Source organism: Megalopta genalis, chromosome 1 (assembly GCF_051020955.1).
Source record: "Megalopta genalis isolate 19385.01 chromosome 1, iyMegGena1_principal, whole genome shotgun sequence".
NCBI lineage: Eukaryota > Metazoa > Arthropoda > Insecta > Hymenoptera > Halictidae > Megalopta > Megalopta genalis.
This window is the reverse complement of record NC_135013.1, coordinates 22,448,644-22,475,758: the sequence shown is the minus strand read 5'-3', so window position 1 is coordinate 22,475,758 and position 27,115 is coordinate 22,448,644. Positions and strand designations below refer to the sequence as shown.

At 37.7% G+C, this 27,115-nt stretch overlaps 1 protein-coding gene across 1 annotated transcript in view; it reads right to left on the bottom strand.

Moving 5' to 3' along the window:
- LOC117221499 (discoidin domain-containing receptor 2) overlaps positions 1 to 27,115 on the bottom strand; it is a 331,317-nt gene that overhangs the window by 13,490 nt on the left and 290,712 nt on the right. The window contains exons 12-15 of the mRNA XM_033472520.2: positions 18,497 to 18,619; positions 15,173 to 15,282; positions 4,445 to 4,645; positions 3,328 to 3,420 (exon numbers count right to left, since the gene is read on the bottom strand). Coding sequence (XP_033328411.1) covers positions 3,328 to 3,420; positions 4,445 to 4,645; positions 15,173 to 15,282; positions 18,497 to 18,619 — 527 coding nt within the window. The remainder of the gene's footprint in view (positions 1 to 3,327; positions 3,421 to 4,444; positions 4,646 to 15,172; positions 15,283 to 18,496; positions 18,620 to 27,115) is intronic.

The window sequence follows — 27,115 nt, the reverse complement described above, 5'->3', positions numbered from 1 at the left end:
CCGCGCCGGGAGCGCACAGGAAGCGCATCCTGGTATTCTATTAAGATTTACGAGCGGTCGTTTGAGAGACACTGGTCAACCGGAAACTAGGTTCCACGTGTTGTAAGAGCGCCGCGGTTAGCGTGAATATGTATGTAGAGCGCATATGCACATATGTGCATCTATACTTCCCCATCGATTCGACGGAATGGCCATTGCATTTCAATAACAGGAACGTGGATGGGTTTCGTTGCATACTGGCTAGAAGCTTTTGTCTGCGGGAGTCAAGGGTCCCTGATCCCGAATATTGCACGCCTTACGTATACAACGCCGGAGATCACGGCTTCGCCAGACCAGAACGGATGGAACTAATCTCTTATCCCTTTTCACATTTTTTAAATAAACGTGCGCCGATATCCGCTGTAACAAGCTTCGAAACGATCGCGATAAATTGAAATGGTAAATGCTAAGAATCGATATTGCCGGAATGGAAACGTGTAGAATGTACATTTCGTAAATACAGTGAAACCTCTGATATTTAAATTTGTCGTTCTGTAAATAGTTCGATCTAAGACGATGTAAATGCAGAACTGTATATTATAAAAATCAGTGAAGATTTCATCTAGGAACGTATCTAATTAAATGTTCTATTATCAGTTTCATGTCTTCGTGAGAATTAGTTTCAAAAACCGAGGTTCTACTACAATCTCCTGTCACAGAATTCTCTTTACGATTACAGTAACTCAAAATTCTTCTATTTCCTTTATTTCTGTATATATATATACGTAAAGAGAATTCTGTGACAGGAGATTCTAGTAGAACCTCGGTTTTTGAATCTAATTCTCACGAAGAGATGAAATTGATAATAGAACATTTAATTCTTTTATTTCCTTTATTTCTGTATATATATAACACTTAGCAAGATTAACACTTAGCCAACCGAATGGGGAGATCTCCCCGTTTGAAATTCAGTCGATTGATGACCGAACGGATGATTACTGAAGAATTAAAAATGATTGCTTGATTTTATTAAGATTTGCAAAAGGTACGAATGCTGATGAAGTAATTAATGCCATATAAGTTTGTTTCGTAATTTTTGCTAAATTGAATGAAATATTTTAATTTTATGCAAATTTTTGAGGTTTCCAGCGCGGTCGTGGAAGTGTTAAATGTATCTAAACTGTTTGCCATTTTTATTACAATGTAAGCTCGAACAAAGGAATTTATTCAATCTTTTCTTAAGATAGGGTTTCTTATGATAAGGTTAGCGTTAAAAAGAAAAAGAAAAGAAAAGAAAATTATTCCATTCACATTGGACAGATAAGAAAATTATTTAGTTTCGAAAAATCTGCTTAAAATTTGCCAAAAACCTGCTTAAATAATTGAAGGATATATAAATTGAAAAGTGAAGATGCCACTCAGAATTAAAAGTTATTTTTGATTTCAACGTCGAATGTTCACTCGGAAGAAGAATTTCGCGGAAATTGCGGCAACCAATTGGGGACTGGTTCGTTCGGCAAAAAAAGGAACGAAAATAATTACTTCCCCTAACGAATCAAGAAAATGTTTACCGTTGACAAACTTATCAATGACTGCGAGATTCAGATTTAATCGTTGTTCTCGACGAAAATAAGCCGGTGTTCTTGCTGTTTTCCGCTCGACGGATCACTAACGAATCGTTGATTTCCCATGTGGGTTTCCGGCTTCGTTTGTTTTCGAGCTTATGGAAATGCACCCTGGGAAAGCCATAATTTAATTTCAACGTAAGCGTACAACAGAGGGGCTCAATGGCGGAGTTTCGTCTCGTTTTAATGGATGTTTAGAACTTTCCAAAGACCGACGCACGTCGAGCGATACAAAACTTTATTTCTGGACTTCCGGCGCGTTTCATAAGATAATAACAAGAATTATGATTCGAAACGTCAACGTTCTCTCAAAAATATGTTACTCCTTTTAATTGTACAATACGAAACGCGATCACGTTTATAAATAATGTGTACGCAATCGTTATGCTTTACTTTTATTTCATCGAATTATCTATACATACGAGATTAAAAATCATAACTGTGTTTTGCTAAATTAGGTTAGCAACTGCGAAACATTTTATTCGATCATCCAACAAACAACCCTTCAACAAATTTTCATATTCAAAGCAATCCGAGCGGTACACTCTCGTTTCATAAGCTATAATGCAGAACATCCATATATAAGCTTATTAAATTTAAATTTGAAATCGTGGAGAGGTAAATATATCACAAATCGGTTAATTCTGTTTTATCCAAGGAAACTGAGGTAACACGAAGCAGTAAAAATTATTAGCTGATTCTCGAAACTCTAGAGACATAAAAGAGTATTCGGGACTTATAAAAAAAAAGATAAAAATAAAGTCAAGATAAGATAGCAGCCGGAGACTCATCAAGAATTATGAAGAAATTCGCTCAATGGACGGAAGCAATGTCACTCGGCCAATCAAGCGTCCGTTTAACCGTGTTTCTACCTCAAAATGTCCGGCATTTTCGATGCTATTGAAAATGGGTACTTTGTATGTTTTACGGCCTTGTCCGTTTTTCAGGTAAGACGGCTCTTGCGGCCCATCCGCAGGGCACGCGAGCGCTAAACGCGCGTCGACTCGAGTCGAGCAAATTTTGACTCGAAAGTCCGTTACACGCGGTGCGAGAGCGGATTGGTTATTTATGACCGCTAAGGATTTTCCGACCCACAGTTTGCGCGTCTTCCGCGGTTTTATAGTCAGTCGTCTGCGAGCAGCTTGCGAGTACATTCGTTGTCTCCAAGCTCTTACGAGCAAGCCTGTATATTAGATCTTGCGTTCCCGTGTGTTCAATAAATATACTTTCACCTAAAACTCTGCCTTTAATTATTCGCAAGCAAATAACCAACAAATTTAGAAGAAATGAAATGAAATGGACCTGCTGAACGGCATTTAGTAAAAGACGCATCTAGAGAAAACGTTTCGATTCGGAACAGCTTGAGCCCATTCGATTCACTTTAAATCGTTGTCTTCTAAGCTCTTACGAGCAAGCCTGTACATTAGATCTTGTGTTTCCGCGTGTTCAATAAATATACTTTTACCTAAAACTCTGCCTTTAATTATTTGCAAGCAAATAATCAACACTACCGTTCGAATAATCGAGTCTACATTACCGTGGACCGTTAGCGGATTCCTCCCGAGAAGTCGAAACAACGTTCGCGTGTCTCCGAACGACGAACCGTCCGCGCGCGGGGTAGAAGAAATGATAGTTGGAGGATCTGCTAAGACGCCCGTTTATTCCCTCGGGAAAAGGGAGATCCACGGCTGATACGTTCGCGTGAACTTTCCGTCGTACTCACCTAGTAGCCAGATCCCGGTGCACGAAGTTCAGATTCTCCAGGTACCGCATGCCCGACGCGATCTGAGCCGCCATGTAGATGAGACAGTTGAAACTGAAACGAGGAAACGACGTGAGCCGTCGCCCGGAGGACAAAGTTGAGTCGCGGGGCTTCCAGGTTTTCGGTGGGCGCGGGTGTGAGAAACCTGGAGGACGGCATTCGAGGGCGGCGAGATCGTGGAAACGACGGAACCGCCGAGGATTCGGTGACTGCGCGAAGACTACGTCGCTCACGATTAATAAACGCTTCAAACTCCGGCCCCCGGTGAAACTTATTGGGTGTTAACTTCGCGACGCGACGCCTTGCCACAGCGGATGAAACTAATCGTAAATCTCGAGTCCCGGAGCTGTTGCTCCGCGGGGGAATTATTTTGGAATTCTCTCTGCGACTGATTAATTTTACGGAAGTCACCCGATGCGAACGTCGAAGATCGCGTTACCGGAATATTCGGAATTCTGTTATTTCTTAACTGTTCCTTGATCGAAAGTGACGAGCTTAACCCTTTGCACTCGAAGCTATTTTACATGTAAATATAAAATCATTTTTTTGACTTATAGTATTTCTATTTTATACGACGAAATGCATTTTATGCGTACGAAATTGACTCTTGGGACTCGCGCAACGGTTACGCTCTCAATCATTTTTTAAATCTAAACTTTTTTTGTTAATATATATCAAAATTATCTTAAAAGGTGATGCAACAAATTTTAGCGGTGCCTCAGAGTCACCACTCGAGTGCAAAGGATTAAATCTATTTCGATATTCCGTAATCTTTGATATTAGGTTCTTTTGTCATTTTGATACTCTGGTTGACGAGCGAGAGAGTATAAGTCGAATTTTGAGCAAAATAACGTAATCGTTTTGAAAAGAGGAGGATATTTGTAATTTACATTTTGCGAACCGACGAAATGTGTTTTTCTATATGCGTTAAAGCTTGGTAAAAGGTTCGAAGAATAACATTGAAGCATAATTTGAAAACTGCTTTTTAATTTCGCGATCTGTGTAGGAGTATAGTAAGGTTCAAGGGATCTTAATGGACAAATTACTTTCTCTCTTTTTCGAAATTGTCGATCATTACCTCAGGGTTTTGACACCGATTGGCATCGAGTGGGCATCTTCGGCAGTGATATGCGTTTTTAAGAATTGGCAGAGATCTCCGTGCTCCAGGTACTCCATAACGACGCAGAATGGTTCCTCGCGGCAGCAGGCACCCAAGACTCTAGCTATATTTCGATCCTCCAGAGCAGCCAAGATCCTGACATCTCGTTGAAAGTCTAACCTGAGGAGATTCACAGTAATATTACCAGATGAACATTTCTAAAGTGGAATTCCGCAGCATAAAATGAGCACTGAATTCACTAAAAATATTTTTTACTAAAAGTTAGCATTAACACTAGCCTTTTATATATTATATATTATATATATATATATATATATATATATATATATATATAATATATAATATATAAAAGGCTAGTGTTAATGCTAACTTTTAGTAAAAAATATTTTTAGTGAATTCAGTGCTCATTTTATATCTCATATATATATATATATATATAATTTATATAATTTATATATTATATATTATATATATAATTGCTAGAATATGGATCTTTACGCATTCGCACTATGTTCAGGGTGTAAAAAAGAGGTTATGTCATTTTTATCATAGACCACTATTCTACACCTTCAGATCGATGGAGATCTGTTAAAAAAACTTTCCACGAAAATTACCTGAACCATATTTTTCAAGGTTCAATTTTGTTATCGTTGCATCCTATTCTACTCATTGAGAGGAGCAAACTTGCAAAAGAAACCATATGTCCCGAAACAACAGTTTCGTTATAATTTAATGTTGAACATTTGCCGATTGAATTTGATTTAAATGGCACATAACTGTCGCTAGGGTTTTTCAAGCACTTTCGACAGTCCAACAAAAAGATGTTTCAAACGACAGTTAATTAGTATTTAGTTAATTAGTATGTATTGAAAAATAACAAATTTCAAAATGTTTCATTCGAAACATTATTTTCTTGGACTGTCGAAAGGGCTGGAAAAATCCGAGCGACAGTTATGTGCCACATTCTGTATAAGTTACGATAAATGCAATTTAATCGGTAAATATTCAACATTAAATTGTAAGGAAACGGTTGTTTTGAGATAAATGGTTTCTTTTGCAAGTTCTCCCCTCTCGGTGAGTAGAATAGGATGCGGTCATAAAAAAATTTGATCTTGAAAAATGTGGTCAAGGTTGCTTTTGCAGAAAGCTTTTTTAATAGATTGAACTAAATTTGAATTAAACGAGTAGAATACGTCTACGATAACCATGGCATAACCTTTTTTCACACCCTGTACACTTTTAAAAGGAGCACGGTAACTTGCAAGTAATGCAAAAGTTCAATTATGAAACATACAAAAAACGAAAATTAAAAATATTTAGCTCTGGATAGCGTACATTAACACAAAGTAGTAGTATGTTCATTTCATTTTGCAGTACAGGATACCTTCTGGTTGTGAAAATAAATTGTTTCCATTTATTCTAATTTTTGTTTAAAAAATCTATTAAAAGTCATATCCACAGTCTAGTCCTTTCAATAACAAACATCATCCTGTGTCAATTATAGTGAAAATTATAATATTTAAAATAAAATATTTATAATATTATATATTATATTATTATATATAATATATATTATATATTATAGTATATAATATTATTATTATTATATATATATATATATATATATATATATATATATATTATATTATAATATTTATAATATTTAAAATAAAATATTAAAAATTATAATATTTAAAATCCAAGGATCAAAAATAGAGTTATATATATATATATATATATATATATATATATATATATATACAGTAAACCTTATGACTCAGTTATACAATCGTATTTGCAAGGCAACCGTGACAAATACAGCTTCTGCGAACGAGCTCGGCCGGATAAGACATCGGATCGTTCCATTTTCCGCGGCCTTTATGCATTAAAGTTATAATACCGCAGTTTCATGAATTTCGGCAAATTTTCATTCCGGGGACTCTCGGAACGACAAAGTGGGAACAGGGAATGCCGTACACAGAATCGGGTTTCGCATCGGCGCAAGAAAACCGGCGGATTGTTAAAGGAAATGGACTATTGCTCGGTCCGACGGTGTCCGTTTTGCGAAATAACCGTAAGATTTTCGCGCGAACTTCCGGCATCTCGTTTGCATGCTGGCGCAAAGTAAACGACTCGGGCGGCCGATTCGATTAGTCGACGGGGCGTGCGTTCCTTTACCCCCGGAGGAAACTCCGAGGCAGGAGCACTGCTTTCCAGAAGCGGCGTACGCGTATGGCAACGGTCGCGCGTTTCCACGCAGCATCGTTACTTCGGGCTTACTTACGATCGACTTGGTAATGGCACTCTCGCGTGATAGCTTAATGCGGCTGTTAACAAAACTACGGGGCCCCCGTATCGATTCCCCATAAACTGCGAATTCTGGTGCGTACCGTCGCCGCGGCGTCTTCGAGCCGCGTGGGCGGAGTAACGGCCTTCACCGAGCTTAACTGTACGCGAAATGCAGACATTGTTTCCCGTCTGGGAGACAGGTGCGTCGTATTAAACGGAAACGTTAGGCTAAGACCCGAAATTGTCATGTTTTTTAATCGTGCAGAAATTAGAAGCGAATTGGTCGCATTTTCGTAGAAACGTTCGGACACAATCTCGTTGATCAGTTAATTTTCGCACCAGTTGACACTCATTCTATCGGTGTTCTCACTTACTTCATACGTCAGAAACACGCATACTTGCATATTATAGTACTCGTTACAATAATAGTAACAATTTCGGGATCTTTTCGGTATAATGTTTGAGCAGATGTGTTAGAAATGTGATAGGAAAGGTATTGTTTGTTCGTGTAAAATAAAAATCGTGATCAGCAATTTTCAGGAACGCTGAATAAGTTTCATTATCGCAGAACACTCCTGATAAAAAGAAAGTAATATAAAAAAATAAAGACTCCTAAAACTCCTAATACAGTACTTTTTGTGAATCTTGCATCTGTTTCTCTTGCAATAAAATCTGTCCAACCGTCAGATAACTAAGAACATTCGTGCTACTGCTAGGTTTTGCAATTGTGAAACTGCATGTACACACTGCATTAATTGAAAGAGAACGTATTATGCTTAAACAACTTACTGAACTATTGCTTCATTCAACTAAAAGATCAATAATAAAATCAGCGATTTTGCGAACGACAAGACGTCGAAAGCGTGTTGCAATATTTTTTCGCTACCAAAAGTGGCAATTTTGATGAGAATGGAAAAATTGTAAGTTCATATTTTTATATTGATCCGTATTAATTAAATTGAAAGGTTTCGATTGCAATATATTTGCAATTTATCACAGTCGTATTTATCGCAACGTACCGACAGTGTCTTCGATGGCTTCCCCATCGATTCGATCAATTTCACTGCGGCGGTCTTTGTTACGCCGAGGGCGAGCGGCACAATTAATATTTCGAATGAATATTCATGCCCGCGAAATAAGAAACCGGCGGAGCGCAAGGTTTTTTGTCCGCGGACGAGACGAACGCCGTGCAATTTGGGTTATTTAAACGTTTGTCTCATCAGCTCGCGCTCGATGTTGACGAACAAAACAGAACACGGTCCGCGAAAAATGGAGACTGCACAATTCAATTAAAACCTTATTTCGAAAACTCTAATTAACCGGATGAAAAAGTTCTGCCGTTATTTTCCTACGTGGACAATACGCGGCCCAGGAATCGTGCGCAGATATCACGAAAATTTAACCATTGTAGATTGCTCCGTTGTTAATACTGAACCCGTTCTTTTTTCTTTTTTTTTTTTTAACATAGCCGAGCATTTTCACGTAATCAACAAAGCATGGACAAAGTAAGCTAAATATCGAACAAAAAACAGCTGCGCGAACGCAGCGTATTAATTCAACATCGAGAAACGGAGCGTTGTATGGTCTGAGGTAAAATGTTTCATTTCACATTTTTATAACAAGTGTGATCAGTGATGCAGAAGGTACATACATTCGGGCGGAAAGTTCACGTTTACCGAATACAGTTGGGATCTCGGTTATTAATCGAGGTTCTACTGTACCTCGATAAAACGAGAGCAAGATATTTTTGATCTGGATGAATGCAAATCTAGAGGAGAACTACCATAAATAGGACACGTATTGAACAGCACATTACTATTATCTCATTTCTCCGATAAAATTATACTTGTATTGTAACTACATTAAACTGTACTAGCTAATACGTAACAATGTCACACAACTAATTCTTTTTAGGCTCGGAAGTAATATTTTCTCTTTCATCTCGTAACGTTGTAATGAAAAACTGATAATTTTCATTGAGTTTTTATTTATTGCATTCGATCAGGTATATCTTCGAGAATGTCGATATGTAGCATTGGATAGTCTTTTTTATCGTAGCTATTAACAAAAATGTTTAATCAAATACGAGGATTTCTAAGCAAACAGATATCGTTCCGTACTATGTACATTAATTTTTTCATTCTTCCGATTTATGGAACCCGAGGACATGGTACGAAAATGGTGTTCCAAATAAAATGCTACTCTTCGATTGCGAATATTTAAATATTAATGTGAAGATTGTTATGCAATAAATATAAATGTTCTTTCTCGTATAGGGATTTATTGACGACAAAAAATTGTTAATCGAAGCATCTGCGAAAGAAATCCTAGTGTAAAGAGCTAAAGCAATCTTGAACGAAAATTACTGGTTTTCGATTATGATTAATAATTTGTTTTTTTTGCGATCGTATTTTTAATGTTTGGTACATGCTTTTATACTGAATAAAGAATTAATTCTACAATATAAAATGTTTTTCGTAAAATATTGAAACTAAAACTATGTTTTACAAATGCACGAAGTCTGTAGTTCGATTTCAGAGGAAAGTGACAAAATATGGACCACTGAGTTTTCTGAAAATCTAACAAATGATATGTAAACAGCTTCTGTAATTAATTCAAACTTTCTTTAAATGTGATTTTGCAATCATAGCGCATTTCTCAATGCGAGGAATAAAACTATTTATTGTTCGCCTTTTACAAATACTTTGCACTTTATGTCAGTACTTCTGCCACAGTGCACATGATGAAAAATATATTTTTCTAGAAAGTGACTACAGTTAAACAAATTGACGAATGGACGAAATGCATTTTTTTTAAATTAAAAATAAAGCAAATAAACACAGGAGAAACTCATTGACACTGTGCATTGTCGTAGTAAAGAAACCGATCTACCGAATGTATCAAACCAGAATTAGGTAGATCTTTCAGCTTTTTTGTTCTCCTCCGTCTAAAGTTTTAGCTTTTTTGTCCTCCCCTACAAAGACTAGCGTAAAACGCAATTATGAAAAAATTGTGTTGCGACGAGCGTCCAAAATGATTTCGCGAATAGTCGAAACAATTTCTAGGTCGCGTAAGTTGTTGGTACGGTCTATGGACGAATTCTCTCAGCAGGAGCTATAGATCGGAAGTGGAGAAACTGCATCTTTGTCCTCGAGGGTGTGAAGACGGTGTAAGTGGTGGAAAAGGACACGAGGAAATGGAGCAAACTCCGATCACGATAGGGGCGCGATAAGTCATCCTCGCGGCGCTGCGGGAGACTTGTTGCGTGAGCAGACGCCGAGGAACCGTGGAAACGCCGTGGATCCGATCGTTTTACTTTTTATTTATGACGGTGCGTGAGCCACGCCGCTCGGGACATCGATATTTACAGGAACCACGATAAAGCGTTAGCGACGGGAGTACATTAACAGAAACGATCGGATCACGTGATAAATCGTACACGCTTACCTTTCCGAAATGCGGCACGACGGGGAGAGGGTTTCGAAATCTATTCGGTCACGAGCGCTCGTAGCTTGTGGGAACACCGGTGCTCGATTCGAACGCGAACGCCGACATTTTGCAAATCAGTTTCCAGCTTCAATAGACGAAGAACGAGTGCACTTTCGTTGATGCTTACTATACCGTTACTTTTATATATACTATATATAGCAGTATATATTATATTATATATATATTAGTTATATATCAGTTATTATATATATCAATTATATATTTTATATATATATCACACACAATTATATATCAGTTATTATATATATCAATTATATATATATCACACACAATTATATATCAGTTATTATATATATCAGTATATTATATATATCACACAATTATATATTTTATATATACCAGTATATTATATATATCAATTATATATTTTATATATATCAGTATATACTATACTGATACTTACTTTACCATTACTTTAATGTTTCTTTTGCAACCATTAGAAATTGCCATATTGGCTAAATAATTGCCTCAGGCGCATTGTCTTCGATTCTTTTAGTGGAAGATAGTTTAAACATAAATGTTCAGCGATCAGATATAACTCGAACATTAAAGATAATGTGATTCATATTTTTGGTAGAATTTGAAGATAATTCTTCAGCAAAATGTTTAATCTTGAAATGTTTATTGTTGCTTAAACCGAAAAGATTCCTCGCAGATCCCTCACTTTACAATTCAGAGCATGCAAGAGCTCTTTCGAAGATACATTTGTATTTATTCGATAGATTTATTTAATCGATAGAAATTAAAATACAGTAAATTCTTCTTAATTGATGCTCAGATTGTGCACAAAAATGGACAATTTGAGAAGAGGCGATACGATTATTCGAGCCTTTCAGCTCGTTTTCACACTTGTTAATCGTATCTCCTCTTCCCAAATTGTCCATTTTTCTGCGCAATCCAAGTGCGAATTAGAGAGAAATTACTGTACATATTAAATGGCACATCACCATTGTCTTATTTCTCCAATAAAATTATACTCGTATTGTAACTACATACATTATTCATATCTAAATACACGTAATTTGAAAACTCTACTAGTTAATACGTAACAATGTCACACAATTAATTTTTTTTTATCCTCGAAAGTAATATTTTTCCTTTCATCTCGTAACGTTGAAATGAAGAACTGATCATTTTCATTGAGTTTTTATTTATTGCATTCGATCAGATATACCTTCGATAATGTTGATATATAACATTGAATAGCCTTTTTCATCGTAGCTATTAAACAAATTGATGAATGAACAAAATGCATTAAAAAAAAAGATTAAAAATAAAGCAAGTAAACGTAGAAGAAACTCATTGACACTATGCATTGTGTATACAAATATATCTTCGAATTTGCATAAAGGAATATAAAACAGTCGCTTCAATCGCGCCGTAGATCTGTGTAAAATGAAATCCTTCGCAAAGAGAAAGAAAGATTTTACGCAATTACGACGAAACTGAACGTGTGAAACGTGTCACGGTAAAAATTTCAAAGGACTTGTTCAAATTCAACAATTCCGTTATTAATTTAAACCCGTGTCCGACGGACACCGAGCCTTTTTAATTCCGTTCGTGCAGAAAAGATTCAAGGATCAGGAAGTTACACGTAGCAGGAGTATGCAGAATACGACTGGCTTAAAAGATAAACGAAACGAAACCCATTACCGGAACAAACGAGCCCCATCGGTACGGAAGGAAACGGACCGGGCGCGATATCCCTAGAATTAGTTACAAACTGCGAGGGCTTAAAAGTCTTCGGGACCGAATCATCTTTCCGTACGCTTCCGGCCTTCCTTTTAGCGAACATCGGATAACTCATTCGCGCCGATGAAACTTCCCTGGCGCGTCCTCCCCCCTTCGCCCCCCTCGCCAAACGGGACGCAGAGTTCCTCGCTCACAAAAGGCTGAACTGCTACGATATCCGATGAACGTCGTCGATTTTCGCCGGATGGAAGCTTTGTCATCTGCTTCGCCGGATTCGCTCGTCCCTCCCCCCGTTCTCCCCCCCTGCCCAACCCCCTCTGGCAACTCACCCCATCTGTTCGCGATCCTAGCTGGTTCCTGCTCGTGTCGCCACGAAGCGCGCCGAACTCTCGATACCCTATCTCACCGGTCATTGTATGCAAATCTATTCCATTCGTGGAATCGAACTGGCCTTTTTCTGATGTCTAGCTTGATAGCCGCGAGAACGATCGTCTTCCACGGTGTATCTGGACGTTTCACCGCCGCCGTGGGGTTTCCTCTATAAACAACGCGCCTTGCTGCAGGGGACCATGGCCCCTGGCATTCGGAAGAAACCGGGACATTCGGTACAGAGCCGCGCTATGAATTTTATGTGCAGGACAGCCATTTCGGCTGGACGGCCGCTCGATGCACTTTGAATCTCTCAGTATCGCGAGCTACGGCTACTTTTTGCCCGACTGCCGGAATAGATTCGATTCCGTTGCCACCGTGGAAACTACCTGCTATGCTCGCCAGTGGATGGATACCTCTCCTGCGGCTATCAGATCTATTGCCGATCCGTATACAGTGACTTGAATTGAAGGCGTTAGAGCGAACAGTTTACTGTACAATGGCTAAAATGCAGTAAATTCTCCCTAATTGACGCTATGCTTGGAAACGAAAATGGTCAATTTCGAAAGGATAGATACGATTATTCGAGCCTTGTATTTCGTTTTTAGAATTTCTGACGATCAGCAACTGTAAAAATAAGCTGCAAGGCTCGATTAATCGTACCTTCTCTTCGCAAAATGTCCATTTTTGTTTCCAAACGTAGCTTGTCAATTAGGGAGAATTTACTGTAGTTCTTTTCAATTTTGCTATTACAATAAATTCTCCCCAATTTTCCTTCAGCTTGTAAACAAAAGTGGACAATTCGGGAAAAGGAGATACGATTATTCGAACCCTGCAGCTCGTTCATATAATTCTTGACAATCGGCAACTATAAAAATGAGCTGCGAGGTTCGAATAATTGTATCTCCACTTGGAATGGCAACAAAATAGAAACTCACGATTCTTAACATTTTGATCTGAGCCTATGACCAGAATTTAAATAATAACTTTTGCAGATCTCCAGAGAATCTGCTAGATAGCTTCAGCGATGAGTCCACTAGCAAACCCAGGACGAAATGCTTCCTTTCTTTTCCACTACTCTTGCATTATTCGTAGCGGCGCCAAAGCACTTCAAAATCTCACTGCTCCGACAGTCGCCTTCGGCGAATGCTGGTTTCACGGAACAATCGTGGCGATGCTTCGATAAAATTGAAATTCTGTGTTGCTATTTTCTAGCTGGTTTATTGGAAATAAATTCCGATGGAAAGATCGGCTCTTGAAATGGAATAACTGGAAATTCAATTGTTTCCAGTTACACGCATGGAGTTTTCGGTTCGACGAGCGACCTTTATGATAACAATTATTTTCATAGTGACTCGTAGCATTTCTTTACAATATTCGAGATTTTATAGCTAAATCGTAGGAAATGAATGAAAGATTATAGTTTTTTATGACACTGATTCCGTTTGATTGTCGCACTTGTTTGTTTGATGAGATTCTTCTAGATCTTGTATACAAGAAAAAAACAATCGAACTTTCTTACGTTAGTAAAGTTAGGTTAAAGGAACTATTTTACTAGCGAACGAATTTGGTAACGATCTTTTTCTCAGTCATGCGGATTTTGATGCACAAAAAAGTGCTCTGTTCGAAGAAACAAGAGCTTATGAATTTCTTTCTCTCTTCGATAATTTTAGCAAGTCTAAAATAATATATTCTCTTTCTATTGCATCTTTTTGTTAAGGAAACAGTTATCCATTTTTGTTTAAGATCGTAACATCTACATTTTATTGTTAGCCATCGCAATGATTCCCGCTCTTTTTCCCCAGTTTAGAAGATTTACTCATTACCTGATTCAATATTTCGCAGTTTCCATATGAGCCGTTTATTTTGAAAGTGGCATAAGTCACTCTACCGTAATGAAAAGCGGTGATTTTTTAATGTTTATACGAAATTATTTATACTGAGAAAAATATCAGTATCCTGAGATAACAAAAAGAAAGTTAGCATCCATATTTTGAAACGTGTTAAAACGCAAACCCTTAAATATATCGACTTAAAAACAAAGTGACTTATGCCACTTTCGAAATAAACGGCTCATACGAAACAGAACGTGACAACTGTTCCCAAAAAAATGTCCGGATAACATCATCACCCCCATGCTTACTTGTACAATACAAGTATGTAGTACCGAATAAACGAAGCAAAAGCGGTAGGGAGACAAACGCGAGTCCCCTTAAAATCACAATAAGAAGCGGGCGGTCGTAAATCCGCGTTTACTACGTGAACTTCGAAACTCGCATGAATTTTTATATCCGGTAGGCCTGCGGCAGCGCAATACGGTAAGTACTCCCGACAATACGGTTACGGATCTCAGGTGTCGCCGGCGTAACGTTTTATCTCGGGAATAAAATTATCGAATAACATCGCAGCGAATGAATTCGCAGCTCGAACGGGAGGAGAGAATCTTAATCGAGGTTTCGCCGTCGCGTCGGTTATCTCCGTCCCCCGTTATTCCCCAACAATCGTTTCACTTTCCAACGGTCCACCTTTACCGGATGGCGGAACAAATCTTGCGTAAAATCACGTCCCGTGTAACCGAGCGGTCTCCACGGCTGTAAAATGTTTATCGCGCCGCGTGCGGAGGAAGAACGAGACGAAGGAAGTGGCGGTGGCACGATCGAGTCGTTGTAACAACGGGACACGAAATGCAAATTGCTCGAGCGATACGGTCTAGACACCTGTGTGTGCGCCTGTGTGCATGTGTCTATGTATATAGCTATGCATATATATGTGTATATATATATAGATATATATTATATGTATGTATATATTCGCGTGTGTACTTACTTTTCCTTCTCGCTGGCTTCCGGCAGTAAAAATTTGACGGCGACGAGACGCTTCCCGACGCTGGTCGTCGTCCCGTACTCCGGGATCCCTTCAGCCTCTGCCACGTACACCTTCGCAAAGCATAATTTGTTCACATTATACCGGAATCGTTTTATACGCAGTCCACGGGAATGAAGAAAAATTCGTTCGCAGAACGGGTCCGAACGAAAACGCCTTTGGTCCGTTGCTGCGTTTATTACGGTATAAAAGTCGAGCCGCTCGTTATGCTCGTAAATTCGTCTAACGAGAATAGATGATCCCTGAATTCGATTACTCGTCGCACCTGAATTTATCGCGCAACTTTCGGCCGGCCGTTCGCAGACGCAGCGGGCAGTCGGACCGGAAGCCCAGGGTGCCATTATTACTCGAAAGGAAATTGACCTTCGTCCGTTGGCCTTTTGAGATTCATGTTTTCTGCGCGATACAACGGCGTTTAAATAGAGAGATACGAGCCGTTTATTTTGAAAGTGGCATAAGTCACTTTACCGTGATGAAAAGTGGTGATTTTTTAATGTTTATATGAAATTATTTATACCGAGAAAAATATCAGTATCCTGAGATAACAAATAGAAGTAAATCTTCTCGAAAGTTAAAACGCAAACCCTTAAATATATCGACTTGAAAACAAAGTGACTTATGCCACTTTGAAAATAAACGGCTCATATGTATGTAACAGGAAATTTGGTGAGTTTGAACTTTAAATTAAGATTAAGAAGTGATCAAGAAGTTCTGTCTTATTGTTAGAATGATGATTGGTACACCGACATACATATATCTATGCATATTCTATGCTCTCTGAACAATCTCATGATCTCATACCCGATGAAAAAATTCAAAATTTTTAACTGTATATTCTCGTAGTCCTGCATTATTGCATTTTTGTTAAAATTTTTCATTTTTATGAGACAACACGCGAGAAATACATGAGGGTGAAATTGAGATAAATTTCCCTTCTGAATAGTTTCGTTAATAATTATATTACTAACGTTTATTATTATCATTATTATTATTACTAACGATATTATTCATAAGAGAAAAGATCTGCATTTCATCCTGTGTTGTCTCATAAAAATGGCAAAATTTAATTTATTCCACACTAAAGCAGCATTGTAAAATAAACGTGAATAAACGTAAATAAAATCATATAAACGGCGGAAGGTTTAGCAATGAAATGTAGAAATAAAAATGAAGCACAAATTTCTCGATTTAATTCTTTACTGATGCAATGATTTCCATAAAACTCGTATAGTAGGGCATTACATACATCACTACTTTTCAAATGGTAAATCTGTTTTAAACGAAATGACAATAACAATAATAATAATACATTACCTATAAGGCATATCCCTGTATTTTCATAATACTATGACATAATACTATGAGAAATGTATTATTCGAACGAAAAGTTTGCTTATTAAAATTATATTTTTAAACATTTTCTAAAAGAAATTGAACGGGGTCCGTAATAACCAACCAACTTATTTTACGTCGCTCTGACGCGTTACCACATCGACGGCGAGTTAAGAATCGACGCGCTAAGCGAAAGCGAGTGTAACTTTCGCGTAATCATTTTCGAGAAACGTACGGGCTTCTGGAGCCCAGTAATTGTCGCACGAACGGGATATAAAATTAGGCTCGTTGTAGAGGGTTGCTGCGTACACTTGCTTGACCGCTGCTTACTCGGGGCTGCGATTGCATCGTAGATCGAAGCGGACGTCGCGATCGCATGCAACTGGGGGATGCAGCTCTCGGGCTGACGTGGCCGAATTGGGGGCAAGTCGTCTCTCGGCCAATCATTAACGACGTGCCGGCGCGGCGCCCGTACAGGAAACAAAAGGGATTTATTAGCCGCTCTAACGCGCACTAAACTGATTATCCTCGACGAGGTAGACGAGGCGCTATTGTGACGGGAAGAATAACAGAGCAGACACTTCGTTAATCGACGTATTGTTGCCGCGAACCCGGTGGCGAGTTGCCCGCGTATGGCCAACAAACGGATTGATTTCTCTGTCGTCGTTTAACAACCGGGAAGGTGAGCCGGCGGGTTACGTTTGCGAGTCGAATCGGCGCCGGTTGATGTCTCTCTATCCCGTTTGCGATCGGGGACAGGACCCCGGCAGTTCGTTGTAACGTCGGTTGTGTGTAATTCAACTCTCTGCGGCTCGATGACGTTACAGTACCCGATGCACTGCGTCACCGTGGTAAAGTGACACTTCAGAAGCCGGGAGTGTATTATGATAATATTGCGGAAATTGCGCGGAGCGAATGCTTTGACGTCGCGAAACCGTGATGATGCGGTTTGGAAGTTGCTGCGAACGGTAGTGCTCGATTTTGAATGAAACATGGTACAACAGCCCGAAGAAACCCGTTGTCAGCGATGCAATTAGGCTCGCGTTAATGCTGGGGTACTATCTTAGTCAACGTTTTCAGGAAAAAATTGATTTCTCGAGTCTCCTCAGAATTCAGATTCAGTTTTCGCGGTCGAAGCCATTTTAACTGTAAAGTCAAAATAGTTTCACCAACCTACGGTATTACAATTTTTTTTTAATCGTATTTTTTTGATACTTTTTATTCATTTTGATTGCTACGTTTTATGCATACGAAATTGAGCTTCGCGACGCATGCATTAATTACGATTGGAAAATGTGAGAAATAAAATAAAATGCTGCAGTTTTGCTCAGGATATTCGGGTTAAAGATATTGAAGAAGAAAGTATAAAATTCAGACAGATCCCGAGATAATATAGAACTACGACAATGCTGGATCCAGTTAATTTAGATTAAATTTTTCTGAACTGATTCCATAAAACTCATACATAGTCACTAATTTTTAAATGATAAACCTGTTTTAAACAAAATGACAATAATAATAATAATGCATTAACGTATAAGGCATATCCTTGTGTTTTTAAAATATCATTGACAAATGTATTATTCGAATTAAAAATTTGTTTATTAAAATTATATTGTATTTCTAATGTATTTTCACGGCGAAGTTATTTAAATTACACATTACCAGTACCTCACCCCGTAAAACGATTTTCCGCAGGTGCGTTAACAGCGATTCAAATCGACCCTGCAAGGTTCGAGCCACGAAGATCGCAGGATACGAGATCAATGGAAATCATAATCACCGGCTCGCGCGGCGCAAGGTGTACCGAAGGGTGAATTATTGGGAAACAATTTGTTATGGAAGTGGCCGTGACGAGTCCCGAGAGCCGAGCGTTCCGCGGGCGTGTCTAATTTAAAATAGATACGTGTTGAACTCTAATAACAATGTCGTTACCGTTCCGAAAGCCCCTTCGGCAAGTTTCGAGAGCATGCGGAGGCGATGCCGTGGGAAGAGTGGGACGCTCGTCTGCTCCAGACGTCTCTTCAGGGCCGAAAGTACCTCCTGTTGAGTCGGGGACTGAAACAGAAAAGAACAATGCATCGCTCGTGGTATCGGCCGATAATCAACGATCTATGATCACGCTAACCGCGCCAAGAGCGTAGGGGGGTATGTCGGGGGTTGGCGTGGCCCAGTCGTCGGATGAATTATTCTGTTGATCTCCGGACCCGTAAATCCTCGGTGATCTATTACACCAGCCCGGCAGACTTACAATAATTTAAGTGTCGAAATTGCCGCTATAAATTTCGGCCGATCTCTCCTTGCGGAAAGTCTACGTGATCGGCGACGAATATACTCGTCCAGCCTACGCGGGGTTCAAATTGGTAGAAGAGAGATCACGCGAATTTAGTAGTTTGCAATTTGGTGTCGATATTATTGGGTTGACAACTAAGTAATTGCCGATTTGTTCAATGAAGTAAAAAATTTTTTTACTTGGAACGAAGTTTAATCTGTAATGTATTTTCCATTTTGTTCGATGACCTTTCGCCATCTCTGACAACTTGAAGATTCCACGCTCGTAGAAAGTCTGATCCTTTTCAGCCAAAAACTGAGTCAAGTGAGATTTTACAGCGTCATCGTCATTCAAAGTTTTACCACGAAGGGAGTTGTCCAGGGATCGAAATAAGTGGTAATCCGATGACGCGAGATCAGGCCTATATGGTGGGTGTAACATCGATTCCCAAGCAATATCCATCAATTTTTGCCGAGTGGACAAAGACGTGTGCGGTCTAGCATTGTCCTGCTGGAAAATGACACCTTTACGATCGACCAATTCTGGTCGCTTTTCCTTGACCGCTGCAGTCAATTTGTCCAGTTGCTAACATTCACGGATAATAAAAAATAACATAATAATAATAATAATTTCGTAATATATCATTTACGGTTATCATAAAAATGGGAATGAGAGACATCTATAACTGAAATCGGCAATTACTTAGTTGCCAACCCAATAGTTCTACGGAGATGTATTTAGTTTTACTTTAAAGGTGATCTTGTGAGAAGATGCGTTGATTGATGTTGATTGTTGATGACTGAAGTTCGTCAGTACCGTATATTAACAGGCAACATATGATAGCTACCACGTCTAGCACATGAGTGAAACTATGACAGTTCTTTGACTAGATTTGAAAATAAATGCTTATTGCAATGTATTCGTAAAAACCAAACTTTAACATGGAGGATGCCGAAAAGTTGCTTGTCAACAAAAATAGACAATTTTGGAAAAGGAGATGTATACGATTATTCGATCCTCCTAGCTCGTTTTTATAGTTATTGACAATCGACGACTATAAAAACGAGTCGCGAGGCTCAAATAATCGTATCTGCTCTTCCGAAATTGTCAATTCTTGTTTACAGGCCGAGGAACAATTGGAGACAATTTACTGTATTCCTATATAGTGATCTCTTCTACAAATCAACAACTCTTGTGAAACGATGTAATGTTTCCCACAGTGTTGCCAAATCTACAGTAACTTCCAAACATCATCACTTCGAAATAACATACTGACTATGCTTTTCGTATCATAGTTGTTGTTCATGAACTGATAGCTACAACTGATGCATAGCTATTAACTTAACAAGTTCAGCGCCGACAATCGACCACTAAAATTCCCACAAAGTCAATGCAATTTAATTAATCAAACCAAAACTAGAAAGTTAAAATTTATCATAGTGGATGACATTGGAACTCTTTCGCATCCGAAACATCCTAGTCAAATGCAATTTGTTCGAATATAATATATAATATATAATATATAATATATAATATATAATATATAATATATAATATATAATATATAATATATAATATATAATATATAATATATAATATAATATATAATAATATATAATATATAATATATAATAATATATAATATATAATATATAATATATAATATAATATATAATAATATATAATAATATATAATATATATGATATAATATATAAATTTTCAAAATTGGTAAAAAAATTAGTGTCATTCATATTTGACCGAGGCGGCGCTCAACGTGTTAAAACGGATACATTTCTTTCGGCTTACCGAAAGTATTATAAATAAGAACGAATTCCTAAACGTCCTCTACTCCTTACAACAGGCGCAAACAATTTCTATTTCCCGTAAAGATCCGCAGCCCGACAACACCATAAGCGTGACATACGCGAGATACCGCATGCCAAGAGGTCAAAGACGCTAATATTTGTTTCTAGTGATTTCGATCCACGCTTTGTCGTTCGTGGAACGATCCCCGATTGTTCTATAACGTTCGATGTAACCGGACACGGTGGCACAAAAATGGAGACCGTGATCGCGACGAGGGGCCGCCGAAAGGACCAATCGTACGTGACGGGTATAACTTTCGACGTCGGCCCATTGTAAAGCTACATCGATAGCCCCGCCGCGTCCTCGGGAGCACACCCGTTTTCGGTCTAATGACGGATCACGCGGGGGACAATGATTGGCGTAGCTAGGATGCGTCAAGGCCAGGCCCCGACGCGGCCGTCCGAAATGTTTTGACTGTTTCGAGTGGTGCTGTCGGGTGTCAATCACCCGCAGACGTCCCGACGCAGACGACCACTTTCGGAGCATTGTGCTCGAATCAATCTAGTTGTACGCCGCGGGTGTCGCGTGACCGATTCGGGGTCTACTCGTTGCGATGGATACGTGGGTGCTTTCTTGCAGAGAAGCGACATCATCGTTCATAAGATTCCTCGATTAAGGCTGTAACCTAATTGAACGCGTCGCACGGTGACACCAAATCGTTCGCCTCACGGTTCGGCGATATCGCATCGCTGTTGTTGTCTGTTCGAACGAAATCGGTACAAAATTTTTTCATGCGTTATTTTCCCATCTTTCTTTAGAGTTATAAGGTTTCACTGAAATTGTGGGTGGTAGCTACTCTATATAATATATATATATATATATATATATATATATATATATATATATATATATATAATATTATATATAATATAATATAGATAATATAATATATATAATATAATGTAGATAATATAATATATGATCAACGTTGATCTCCAAGAAATAGGAGATCTCTATATGATATATATAATATAATATATAATAATATAATATATATAATATAATGTAGATAATATAATATAAGATCAACGTTGATCTCCAAGAAATAGGAGATCTCTATATGATATATATAATATAATATATAATAATATAATATATAATAATATAATATATAATAATATAATATATAATAATATAATATATATAATATAATATATAATAATATAATATATATAATATAATGTAGATAATATAATATAAGATCAACGTTGATCTCCAAGAAATAGAAGAATTTGAGGGAATCTAATTATAATTGTGCCGTGAAATCGATAAAAGTGTCATTAGTCGAGAATGATATGAATTTTTTGGACAACCCAACAGGAATTACTGTGTAACACTAACTATTGATTCGCATTGCAGTCTGCTTTGTATTTCAGTTCTTGTATCTATGTATACCGTTTGTTTAATTATTCATTGTATTACAATGTTGTACATTATAACACGATGTATTAACGTTAAAATGTCACGGTCATACTTGTAACTGAATGACACTGGCGCAACAAATTATGTATTATAATTATCTGGTAGAACAGGTCCATACAAATGCATTGGATGGTAGATGGTTTTTATCAGTAAAATCAGAATGCTGCAACATGTATTTAATTAAACTGTTCACATAATAGTCTGACAACTATGTAACTATGAAACATATTTGTCGACAATGTTAGTTGACGAATCCATTTTGAAATGACCATCGCAACTACATTTACCCCTGGCTATATCGTATATGAACATAGTGTAATCTCCTAATAGATGCATTTTTGTACGATCACCAACCAGCCGCGTTTCTGTTCAGTACTTTCGATATCAGTCACGTTTCGATATTTATCACGTCGTCCCTCCTTCGAATTCGGTAACATAAATTTCCGGTGATTCACGAACAGCGTATAGCCGCACACTCTCGCATCATTGTGCTCTAGAGTCAATCTAGTTGCATACCGCGGAAATCGTGCGACCGTTTCGAAACCTCTTCATCCGGGAGAGTATGTAAGAGCCTTCTCGGCGAGACGAGATCGAGCCACCGCACCGGCAACTATCGATCCTGGATTTCTGAAGAAGTAGAAGCCCGTCATTTTCGAATATTAGGCTTAGAGGAAGCAATTCGACGTCGCTCTGAATAGCTCCTTGCCGGTTTGGAGAAGCTGCAAGAGTGAAAGTACGGCTACTTAGGAGATCGATGTTCTAGACGCCAAGTTATTCAGTTTAGAATCGAGTATCTAGCCGAAGACATTTCATTCGAGCCTTCCCTTTTATACAGATTCGTACTCAAATTCTTCTACTCAGTGAACAGAAATTCTTTTCGCTACAAACAATTTGCTCGAAAAGTTTCTCAAGTATTATTGATAGCAAGTTGTTAATAATAGAATTACATATTTTATCAAAGATTTAAAGACGATATTTTATTTGTTGATTAAAAGAAGGGGTTTGAATAAAAATTACGAAAGTTAAGATTAATAGAATAAAATCAGTAGGAATTTGAGTTTCAGATGCTCTTTCGAATATTTCAGAGTAAAGTATGATTTTGTAGCTGAACCTGATATCAGAAATTAAATATGGCATTTATGGTAATATGATAATATGGTACATATGATAAATATGGTACTTATGGTACATATGGTACATATTTCAGTTGATTTCAAGTAAATATTACAATTTGAAAAAAAAAGGTTAAGATTATATCAATTATACCGCAAAACAAATGAGAGTATAAGAAAAAAAAACATAAAAATGTTTCTTATGACTAGACTGCGGATTTTATGCACTTATGGCAAAAATTTAAGGCATAATTTAAAACAGTGAAAATATTGAAAGAAACTAAAAATGTTAATATATCAGTTTGAACTTATTAAAATGAATAAAGACAGAAAAAAACTTGTGTTTGATCCCTGTGTATACCTTGAAATTTAAATAAGCAATTTTTATTTTGCATAAATATTCGCAGTCTATTTATGACACATAACTAGACTGTGAATTTTATGCGTTCATAATAAAAATGACTACATGAAACACCAAGCAACGAAGACGTTAAAAGTATTTCAAAATATTCTTACATTCTCCTCAATTTATGAAAATCATTAAAATATGAAACACAATTCTTATTTCAGTCTTGCTCCTTACAATCGATTCAGGAAAATTGCACAAAGATCCGCGGTCAAAATAACTTACGAGTGCAACAAGAATTACAAGAAAAAAAATTACAATCTTATACCATTTATTACAATTTTATTATTGTTATTTTATTATTTTATTTCTATTTTTTTATATCTTTTATTATTATTATTATTTTTATTATTATTATTATTACGATTTTATAAAGCAACCAAAGATCAAATTCCACCGGAAAACATCTGCACTTATCATTCTGAAGAATGATTTTTTCCCTCTCCCAGACCATCATGAAACGTGACAATCGCCGAAAGATCCAGAGGCTATCCAAGGGGTGTCGAATAAATCCCGCGATATCGGTAGAAAATCGCGGCGCGCTGGTTAATCGATAACTCAACGTTTTGAGTGGAAAGTGAAAGATTCAGGCTCGAATTTTCGCGCAGATTGGTGGAAATTTCCTGACCGACACGGAAGTCGTTGATTTAAAGCTTGATGGGACCGGCGCGCACGCTGGGAAAATGTGCGCGACGCGGCGGGGTCGCCGGTATTCTCGAAAAAATACGTCGGATACGTACTCTGCGTGCACGTTGCGAAGAAATAAATCACCGGGCCGCTACAAATTTGGCGCGGCGTATTTTTATTCCGGCAGATCGTGGCGCGGCGCGCGCGATTCGGCCACGGGTTGCCGAATCAACCGGCCCGCGCGTAATATTCCTGCGATGTCGGCACGCGAGTCGGCCGAGAGGGTAACGGAGGGACACGGGGGATGAAACGGGAACAACGGACCGTCGGGGCGTGGGCGGAGGGGGACGTAGGGGGGAGGGCAGAGCGGGTGGATAGGATTGCAAACGTGATTACACGATGCGCTTTCTCTCCGCAATTAACAGAGCGAACTGGCCCGGAAGGCACCGGACCGCGTAATGATGATACATTCCACGAGGGTTGCTCCGAGGGTATCCGCGAAAGGGTTCGACGCATCCCGTTGACGGCAGTTCGTTTATATATCGGCGAATCGATCAATCGAATGATTCTGCAGATTGTGCGGAAGCGGTGCCGAATACGCGATACTTTATTTACTCGCCGGCCAGTAACTTTTCGCGGTATACTCATTATTGTTTCGAACGGGGGTGGAGTTTGTGTACGGTGGGCGTCATTATTTTGATACGCGCACTCGGGCAGTGCGCGGACCTTAATTATCCAACCTGTGATTCCGTGTATGGAGATTTTTCTAGACTAATTTCTCTCTGCGCGCGAGATCTCTGATTTTCTGCCAATATTTGTTTAGACTTTATAACGTGAAGTTACACGGGCGAGACGTGACTGAATTAAAGTAACCTTTTGCGCTCGAATGGTGATTCTCAGGCATGACTAAAAATTGCTGTATTATTTTTCGAAATATTTTTTAGATTATTGAGTTGGTTTATGTTCGAAGAGTTGTTAAAATTTTGTTAGTATTGCGCGAGCAAATAAGCTCGATTTTATACGTGTACGACGCAAACGTCGTAGGAAGATGGATATTTTTCCGCCAGCAGATGGATATTTTTTCCCATTACTATACTAAAGGAGCCAATTACTGTACCCTCTTGGCGGACTTCAGGAATTCTTACTGTGTAGCTTTAGTAATTTAATTGACATTTCTCAAGAAGTTGAAGGTAAATTTTAAAGTTTCTTTTATCGATATAAATTTTCCCATGAAAAAGATATTAAATCTTGCTTAAATATCAGAAGAAGGAAAAGAGAACTTCTGGAGCCAGTTACAGTGTGCCTACGATCTACAATGATCAGTTACTGTGTTTCCTCTCTGAATATTGAATCTCAGTAGCTGTACGCAATAAAAGTTTAATATTTAATACGTCTTAATCAATTTTATTTTCTATAAAAATATGTAATATCATAATACGTTATTTAGAAGTTCGCATTAGAGATGACTGCTTTAATAAATTTTCATATTTACATGTCTTCTCTTTAAAAATATGACGAAGATTATTTGAGATTTGAGGTTATGTAGGCGTATCCTGTGGTAAACGGCACAGTAACTAACGAGTCAAACGAAAAATAGATTCAATTACTGTGCACAGTAAATAAATTATTGCAATTGAAATAGGTGATTATTGTTTTGTTTTTCCGTAATCTGAATACGTTTTGCCAATAGAGTTAACATTGTGATTTCTTCCCTAGAACAATTTATTTTATCGAATATTGATCTTCATTCGTTCAATACTTTCATAAGCTTTTTCATAAGCTTTACAGAAAATTTCGCAAATTCAGTATCAAAACGATGATGTGATTCGGTATTCAGTATTATTTTATTCTTATTATTTATTCTGATTCAGTATCAAAACAGATGATTTCTACGGTACTTTCGTCTTTTATGTTTTTAATTTTAATAAAAAAATAATTAATTGAGTTTAAATAAAATAAACTAAAGGCACAGTAATTGGCAGTTATGCTACCCTGTCCTTCCGATATCACCGCGGAGAGGTTAGGTACCGCTAGATACTATATTTTTGAAGAAACACCTTAATTTTGAAGTTCAAATAGCTTCCAGTGCTTTTTATTACAATTATATTCTGTTCCAATGGAACTCAAAATATTGTTAATCGAATTACATAAAAATAATTATTAATTACATTAAACTCATAATTAATAATTCCATTAAAAATAAATATTATTAATTTCCATTTTAATTCTATATTGTTTATTCTACTTGAAATTTTTTAACTCAGTCAAACACAATAGTATCGACGATTTTACAGCGTTAAATATTGTATATTGGAATTAAGGGAAACACGTATGTAGCATAATCCACACACAATTGATCGTGTCCTTGATTTACTATTGATTTTATTATCACAACTACCGTTCTCAAACAATAAGTTATAGTCAAACCGTACTTCATGAATAATAAATTCAGTATGTTACTAATTAAAGTAAATTTGTTAGACATAACACAACGGGTAATGGAATTCTAAGCGTATTTTAGGAGAGACTGAAACACAAATAAAACACTTCCCGCGGTCTGGAGTTAATTTTCAGCGTTAACTCGCTGATTCCTACAGAACAATAACCGCGAGGCTTGCGTATCATACCCGCGAAACGCACAATAAACTTCGAAGTAAAATTACCCAGTCTACATTTGCGATACACCACTGTCTATTAAACTGCGGAAACTTCGTGGAAACTTACGTTTTTATGGATTTGATCTGAGAAAACTTAAATTAAATCAAATTCTATTTGCTTCGCGAACGATTTCTGTAGATTGAGAATCAAACGAAGTTGTGTTAGGTTTCGCTTAAAATTTGTAAGTACA